General features: G+C 38.9%; 1 protein-coding gene across 1 annotated transcript; it reads right to left on the bottom strand.

Moving 5' to 3' along the window:
• Positions 1-5,253: 5,253 nt before the first annotated feature.
• LOC147450924 (ubiquitin-conjugating enzyme E2-17 kDa-like) lies at positions 5,254-8,485 on the bottom strand. The gene is made up of 4 exons (XM_086519916.1): positions 8,308-8,485; positions 7,515-7,642; positions 5,656-5,760; positions 5,254-5,564 (listed from the first exon to the last, which is right to left on the bottom strand). The coding sequence occupies exons 1-4, from the start codon at positions 8,375-8,377 to the stop codon at positions 5,421-5,423; spliced, it is 447 nt and encodes a 148-aa protein (XP_086376042.1). The 5' UTR covers positions 8,378-8,485; the 3' UTR covers positions 5,254-5,420.
• Positions 8,486-9,283: the final 798 nt, after the last annotated feature.

Raw genomic sequence — 9,283 nt, 5'->3', positions numbered from 1 at the left:
TAGGTACAAACACAAGGATGATTGAGAAGTATTGTCAATATTAATCACAAGGTTGCAAGCTAAGAAGTGTTGGGTCTATCCAAGGTAGGGAAAATTGTGACACTTTGTGGGGGTTCTCATATCCAAAAATCTATGTTCACTAATAAAATGCCTACTCTTTCTTCTTTGTAGTACAGACATAGTGATGGTTAATATGTTTATCTGTAATTAGAGCACTTGAAACATTGAAATGCTATAGTTCTTTCTTCTTTTTTCTTTTTTCTTGCAATCTGATGCATTGTATTAGCCAGTTTTACAGGATTGCACCCACACACTCATACTCGCATGTTGCAGGGGTTGAACCATAGCGGGCGTGCTTAAAGTCCCTCAGCTTTGTTGCTAATGCTATAGTTCTTCTTAATCCAAATTGATTGACTTGATTCTAAACTTTCCCTTCGAGTGGAGAAAACTAATGCTAAATGTATGCTAGCATATAAAATAAGCATACATAGTTGATAAGGTTATAAAATCATCTTATATATTTTTGGATAAAATTTGGACATTTGAGCATGAGAAAGATACAATTTAGAGCACTTTGCTATTGTGTGGGAGACCCACAAAGCTTAAAAGATATGGATTCTTAATAGAATACACGTGTGCTACTACTTTATGTCAAGAATTGTGGTTATTGTCTAAAAGTATGATAGTGCAGCTAAGTCTCAGCAATTCTAACCAAAAATTGTGGTTATTGTCTAAAAGTCATAGTGCAGTGATTAAGGTATTGGCTTTAAAGATGTAATATGTAAGGCATCAAGTTTGGTTTTTTTCTAAATTTGAACGTGAGAAACTTTACCAAATCTTATATATAGCATATATAAGGGCATAATAATAATCTTAGTAACTAAATGTTTTACTTCATACGAGTCATAAATAAGGGGTTTTCCAAGACTCTCCACTCGCAAGTGGCATATACTTTTCTATAAAGATTGAATCATGTGGGACACAAAGTTGAGCGCACTGAGTTTTCGTCATGCCTCCAGAGATCAAGGGCACACTCAGTCATGATGAAGTCTAGCACTAGAAAAAGTCTTAGATAGAATGGATTAACGCAAGAAAAAAGCTACTTGATAGGGCATATGTACCACTAAAAAGTGGAAGAATTTCCACAACATTAACACTAGTTTGGTACCAAAAGAGGTAAGTGTCTTTTTTTTACAAATTTAAATTAAATGCTACTTGCATTAGATAGTTTATTTAAGAAAACTCTCTTGATATTCTTGAATATGTTAGCTAGAAGGTCTTTTAAAATTATAACCTTGCATTTTAGAATCGACCATGATCAAGAACTATACTCATTAAGTTGACCCTCGTAAGACTGTGATTGACGGTTTTAAAAAATCGACTTTATAAGTTCAAGAAAAAATGAAGCGACCTTGTAGAAAATTTTAGGTGTCTTTTCCACAATTTTGCTATAGATAATTGAAAGTTTCATGTACAAAAAAATTGACTTGGGAGTATATAAAATAATGGAAAGTTCTACGTGTTTGATATAGCCATTTCAAGCATATTGTTGTATACAAAAAAAATTATGTTTTTGATGTATTTGTGAGTTTTAGAAAGTGATGCATTGCTTACCCTTTTCATCTAAAACTCTATGTGTTAAATAGAAGGGCTTTGGTATGCAACAATTATTGGATTATTTTAAATATTCAAAACAGCATAAGAGAAAACTTTGAAATTTTCATTCTTGAGACATAAACATTCAAAACCTCAAATAATATCAAACTTTCTATGTAGATCAACTATATGTATCAAAGTACATGGTACATACACAACTGGGGTGCCCAAAACCTTGGTTTTAATGTTATTATAGAGAACTCAAGATTTTCAAGAGTTTTTCCACCATAAAAAATTCAAGATAGAGTTCCAAGCAACGAGATTTAATTGAGTTAGGGAGCCCAAAAAATAGTTTCTTGGTTTCAACATATAAAGTCATTTGTAGTTGTCAAAATTGCACTAGAATAGCCCCAATTCCATGAGGGAAGCTTTGGAAGACCAAAATTATGCTCTAATTCAACACGTGCTCAAATATGAAATTATGTCTATAACTTGCATGTGACTTGGAAACTTGTCTTTAAAGTGCATTCCATTGTTTTGTAACACTAAGTGCTAACACTTGACTTTTATAAACATAAAAAGGGCCATCTCTACAAAAAGAGATAAGACTTTTATGATTTTTTTGGCAAAACAGCTTGAAATTTTACTAAAATTTACGACTTATAACTTACCAGAATTCTATCCATATGGATTGTATTTTGACATGGAGAAAAATCAAGTGTTTTCTTTCCCTCATGCCCAACATATGGTAGAAGCAAGGTGTAAAAAACTTCTTTCTAGCTTGACAAATAAAAATTGCCAAAACTTAGAAGGAAAACAGGACACTTAAGTGTACAACTCAAACGAAAACCTCAGTGTGAAATCTGCATGTCCACTAACAGGACTAAAACATATACTTAGATGATTCCAAGAAGAGCCCAAATCACCCATGAAGGAAAGTGCAACTACAGACTCATGGTAGTCATACATGAGACAAATATTTATGTAAGGCACCTAATATCTCATCTGGTTACTCCTGTTCCGTTTTGGACTCTTCCTAATCTATTTAATATACAAGAATAAGAAAAAGGACAACATTACAAAGGTGTACCAAGATCAAGCTAATGTGTTTTGGTACCCATTATATTAGCCTTACATGTATATTTCTTAAAAAAGAGGCTATCCAATTGCAACTCCATTTTCGCCTCATCCAATGCCTTGGTATCAAGCGCTCTCTCTCTCTCTCTCTCTCTCTCTCTCTCTCTCTCTCTCTCTCGGGTGGTGCATCACGGGTCTATCTCCGACCCGAGCCACTTCATTTGGAAGAATGTCCTCACTTTATTTGAACTTTCGAAGGGGTATGGAAAATGGGTGGAGTGGACAATAGGCAGGGGCTGCAAACAGAGGCGAAAGAGGAAAAATTTTAAGGGTATCCATGTAGGATCCGATTTTTGTAAGTATTATCTATACTATTATACTGGGGGAAGGGATTTGAGCTGCCCTCGGACACATGTCGATAGCAGGTTCAGCATGCCCCAGCGTCACACACACACACACACACACACACACACACACACACACACAGACGAAGGCGGTCGGCAGTACTAGTGTCAATAAGGTTTCCAAAAAAAACCCCTGAAATGGGCTTTGGCTTCAAGAATTTAGAACCTTGAGTTCAAACCCAAGGGGAAAGGGATGTGTTGAAAAGTTTTGAGCTTGCAAAGGAGATTGAGTCGCAAAGTTTATATGCTGCTAGACACTCTATAAATGCAACACAAGAACATCCTTCTAATTTGAAAGGCTCCTTACAAGAACATGATCAAAAGGGTGATGCTTTCATGGCCAGTACTAAGTCCAAAGCTACATCACAAATGGGAAAGAAAACACTAGGCCTCATGAAAACCTCCTTCAAGTCTTCAAGATGACATGGGCTTACTTGCAAGCTGAATTCCATGGTTTTGATCATGTTGATGTATATTATACCCATCAAGCGTCAAATCATTCTCAACATTATTCTTGTTCAAATCACTAAGAAACTACAATCTAAAAACTAAGTGATTTTGCCAAAACGAATTATATTGAGTGGCAATAGCTATACAAGTATACAAAAATAGCTATACATGTTTATATAACATGAAAACTCTTTACTTTGTATATAATCCCATGCATTTAGATCCACATTACTCAATCTAACTTTATAATTTTTTATTTTTTTATTGAGTAAGTTCAAAACCTTGACACTTGACACTCAAATGTCGTGTTTTGGTACCAAACTAGTGTTGAGTGGATGCTAAGTCTAAATTTGGACAAAGCCCTTCCGTGTATTTTTCCGCAAAACAAGGGTTGTCCAATGACAACTCTACTTTCGCCTCGTGAGTGCCAAGACGTTGACATGGCTAGAAGAACTGATGATGGGACCTCTAGCTTTGTGCAAGATGAATCAAAACTACATGCTAATGCCCCAGCATAAAGCTCAAGTAATCTCTCTTTCTCTCTCTCTCTCTCTCTCTCTCTCTCTCTCACATCGCGGCTCTATCTCCTTCCACATCAATTGAAAGGACACACCGACTTCGTTTGGAATTTGGAAGGGGAGTGGAAAACAAGTGGAGCAAACAAAAGGTTCACACTACAGAGACGGGCGAAAGGGGAGGGATTTGGAGGATATCCACATAGGATTGGGTTTTTATAAATATCATGGGAATGGGCTTTGGCTTTAGAAATTTAGAACCTCGAGTTCAAATCCAAATGGTAGGTGGCCAAAACATCTTTTTTTTAGTCTCATGAGGGAGAATCAACCCAGATTCCGACCTGAGTTGAGGTAAAAAGATGGGAAGGTGCCACATGGGAGAGAGAGAGTTGAACGAGCTTGATTTCAAAACCACTTCAAGCTCACTTATACTCACTACTAACTAGGGCCTCATTTAGCCTACCTTCCAAAAGGCCCAATGTAGGCAAGAGTAACAATTCCAAAAACAAGGGCTTAACTTTTGATGGTTAGGACTTTGGCTTCATGGCAAATTCAGATCCCAACCCAACAAAAGGACAACCCAAAAAGTGCTATCTTGTCCAACATCAAAATTAGATTGGGTTCAAACTAGGCGGCAGAAGAAAAATGGAAAGGGGCGTCGATCCTCCATGGCGAAATTTAATTGGTTAAGTTGGCGAAATGGAAAGGGTTGTCGATCCTTCCACAAAAAGATAGCAGCTTTGATCGTAGTAGACCCTTTCACTTTGCAGCTTTATACACAAAAGTCAATGACAACTTCACAATTAAAATGTGATAACCACATCAACTGAGCAAATTGAGAGCAGACAAAGTAGTCTTGTTCACCGTCATGAGTGACAGAACTCAGTTTTTGAGACAAATGAAGCATGTTTGAGAGTTTTGAGACTCAAAAATAGCACCGGCTCAACACTGTAGACAATATGATAATAAGCAAATAATTTCCAACCCTTCCACAGCTCACATTCCCTCACACCAAACTCTGCACAGAGCAATGACTAGTACATGGGAATTTCTGTCCCTACTTAAGACTCATGAGGATCATTGTTGAACAGTTACTATTGCAAATCCTGTCCGTTGTTACTTAACCTCTCTCTCTCTCTCTCTCTCTCTCTCTCTCTCTCTCTCTCTCAAACACGCGCATGCACTGCACACTACACACATGCAAGCCTCCAGAGACAAACATGGGCGCCTGACATGAATTATACTGAGTGGCAATAGCTATACGTTTGCGGTCCTCAAAAAGGGAGATTTTACAGAAGTATTCTTGACAAAAAGCTGTAGAGAAATTACGGCAATAGGTTTGCCACAAAAGACTGAAGACGCTGGTAGAGCTTTGGCTTCAGCCCATTGCATATTTTTGGGTCCAGGTCCTCGCAGTAGTCTCGTACTTCATCCTGTCGGTCTTATACAAGTGAGCAATTTCAGGAACAAGAGGATCATCAGGGTTGGGATCTGTGAGTAAAGAACAGATGGAGAGAAGGACCTACAAAGCCACACAACATGTAGTAATAAGGACCATTGTTTTGAGTAATATATGCGACATAAAATAATCTTAATTCATACACTGAACTTACTTTAGAAATTGTCAAAGCTGGACTCCATTGCTCTTTCAGAATGTCCAAACAAATGCTTCCATTGCTATTAATGTTTGGGTGGTAGACTTTTGTGCGAAAAGCAACCTGCTCAGAGAAAAAACACACACAAATTTACACAAGTACAAGAAACCCTTCTCATTAGCGAGTAAAGAAAGAGCCAGCATCCATCATGCCTCTTGACAGAGTAAAAGGGGCCATATAACCATTTTAACGCTCTCTCCACAGCTACTAGAAAATACTATTGGCAACTGGACAGCATCAATTTTTGTTTCAGTCTAATGACACAAGGTGTTATTTCAGCATTAACAGCACAGCAAGCACTATTTAAAGGCAGAGGACCTGTGCTTTGCCTTCTCCATCAGCTTTCAGCCTTACAGACTTGCTTAGGATGTTTCCGAAAGGTTTATACATGAACCTTCAAATAAAACATTGTAACCTAGCTGCAGATTTTCTCTGGCCACTTCAGCTGGAGTGGCCCACCACTTGCACAGCTGTTATGTCGCCCATGCTAAAGTTCCAAAGGGAGGCAACACTAAGAAAGTCCTTCCCACCATGTACGTTGACATATGGTCCAGAGTTAGCCATGAATAACAAACTGGCCAAAACTTTATATAACTTGGAACCAACCCACCCGCCTCTCGTGCTCTTTCAGGGTCTCCTCTATAGCAAAGAGCATCAATCCAATACATCCAATGCTGCTGGCTGAATCTTGATGACTTGTAAACTCTCTTTTTCTTATGAATTCTGTGAAGAACTTGCACTCAGTTCCTCCAACAAGAACTAGCCAACACTAATGTTAATTGACTTCTGCAGTACTAAGCTCTCCAACAAAAACTAGCCAACACTGCAATCGATTTCAAGATGAAACAGCAATATGAGTGACAAGACAATCAAAGAGGATGAGCAGAAGCTCAAATAAAGGCCATTCGCATTGAAATATCAAACAAAATCCTGGATGAAACCAGGAAATACCCAACTCACCCATAGTCGAAAGTGCAAGTCGTAGACAAATGGCAGTCATCCACAAGACCAAATACCAATCAACTCCACAATCCATTGGATAAACTTAATATTAAAACACCACCACTAACACGATCAGTACCTAACCGTGGGCACCAATATAAGCTGCAAAGAAAACCCTGCTCCCCTCCCCCCCAAGGAAAAGGAAAAATACAAGAGCATACATTAATACAAAGATCTACAAGATGAATTTCTGTCATATCATTGCAAAATACTTGAGCAATGCCATTCCCACAAGTGATTCTTCACATCCAAGCCCAATTCATTGGCAACAGCATTTAGTTCAAAGCAGAGACATTCCCTCCCACCCTCGCCCCTTAGCAAAGGCTCCCCAATCTTTGATGATACTAAACTGACTAGCCTATTGTGTGATCAACTGCCCTTTTCCCCAGTAGAAATTGTGCAAAGTATAACACTCTAACACAATCACACTTATGTGTAGGGAATCTTGTGTGTTCTGAATACTCTTAAGAGCCATAAGCCTCCGGAAACTCAATTCGCTATAAATTGAATCCAGTATGGGATTCAAGTCCCCATTATTGAAAAGCATATTAGCATAAACCCAGAACACAATCTGGCATCTGAGCTTTAAATCATGAAGATGACAAATCCATACAGCCATCCCGCGAGAACGAATTTGTCCCCCACTACCACAAGGTAATCCTCACAATTAAGGATAGCCAAAAATACAATTAAATTTATTGACAAATGAAGCCAACTACACAATTGAATTTATTGACAAATTAATGCATGAACAATTTGGTAAGAAAGAGTTATAGATTCAATCCTATATCAGCAGACATAAGTGAACAAACTACCTTTGGTGGCTTGAAAGGATAATCTGGAGGGAAATGAATCGTCACCAAAAAGACACCCCCTGCATAGGGACTATCTGCAGGTCCCATAATTGTGGCCTGCCAATGAAACATGTCCTCTGCAACTGGGCCTACAAGTTTATAATCATTGCAATTGATTAGAAACTGAAAGAAGTTAAGTTTCTTTACACTAGATGGTAGAAAATGTAGTTTTTGCACTTTGTAAATGGTAAAAGCAAAAAGATTCAAAGATCGCGCACGATATAGAATTGCCAAGATTCGACATCAATATCTTCATACTGATAGCACAAGATGGTGGCCATGTATTGACAGGTAAAAACATGAAAATCTGCTACATAGGTGTTCCTACAATGGACTGAGGGAGGTAAAATCCTTCTGTGCCTCTACCCGCTGTGTGTGTGTGTGTGTGTGTGTGTGTGTGTGTGTGTGTGTGTGTGTGTGTGTACTCTTAGGCATGTCTGTCTAATTTTGCAAGGGAGGTGTGTGTTAATTCATTTTTCGTGTGTAAAACGTGTGTAACAAAAGCATAAGGATGACAAAACAAAGAAAAAAACACACACAGAACATAAGCCACTTCTTGGACATCACAAACATGCGCCTCAACTCTAATGAAAGAAAAACAAATTTTACAGCCAAGCACATATATTACAAATTTCCAAAAAACAAACGCATACACAAACACTCTCATCTCAAGAGAGCGCAGATTTGGTTGCAAAACCAGAAAACACAGACACAACTTTAATGAGATGAAAGGAGAGCAAGAGAAGAGGGAAACCTGCACTGCATGAAGTGGGCGGATCCTTCTGCAAGTCCTTGAGCTCCTTGAGAATCCGCTTAGACGCCATGGCCCCTCAGGACGCTAGATCGTACAGAAGAGAGACCTGCTCGAACGCGTTTGCTTTTGCCTGCAATAAGGGAGGTTTCTTAGTTTAAGAAGAGTTCAGGCTCTCTTTACTTTTGAAACGCTAAGTTTCATGTCCGCCCAACACACATTTTATAAATTCTTGTCGAAGGCTGTTTACACACTTGCGGCCCAAGTCGGCCCACGTTTGGGCGGTGCACGAGTGCAAAACGAGGGTAGAGGACCTAAGAAGAGCCACTAAAAAGACGGGTCCCTAAAAACGGATTCCTTTTTGGGGACCCGTTAACGCTGAGATAGATAAGGCAAACATACGCCAATTTTGATGCATATGTTGTTGAGGGGTGCGTATGGTTAGCTTGGTTGGGGGAAGTTCTTAGTCGTTAGATTGCATGTTCAAGCCTTGCTAGTAGTGTCAACTCTAAATACCCCCCTTGTTGGTATCTCGTATGGTACCCCTTTTTTTCACACAGGTATTCGTAATCTACGCTGATCTTCTCCTGTGTAGCTTTGTTTGGGCTGTCGTTTTTGTTGGAGACTCCTGCCACGCATCGCTTTCATTTGCACCCATCCACGCTTGAACTGTTGCAGCAAAGTGCTTGTAATTGATCGTGCAACTTCAACGCCTCTAAACTAGCTCCACTACCCCAGAGTACACAAAAGATAAGCAGCTAGGTTTCATAGCCAATGGTGGACGTCATTTAACCATGGAGCCCACCCAAAACTTGACAAAGCGCTTAACCAATAGGAGACACACGTTTTTTGAAGACTCTATTATTTGTTGATAGCATCGTAAAGCAAATCAAACCCATTGGTTCACATTTAGGCAAAGGCTAAGGTGAACTTCAATGAAGGCGACAAATTTTCTTATCTTTACCCACAAGGGGATTAG

Source organism: Adiantum capillus-veneris, chromosome 9, assembly GCF_014529385.1.
Source record: "Adiantum capillus-veneris isolate H3 chromosome 9, ASM1452938v2, whole genome shotgun sequence".
NCBI lineage: Eukaryota > Viridiplantae > Streptophyta > Polypodiopsida > Polypodiales > Pteridaceae > Adiantum > Adiantum capillus-veneris.
The sequence above is the reverse complement of the archived record's forward strand: the minus strand, read 5'-3'. Positions and strand labels throughout refer to the sequence as shown.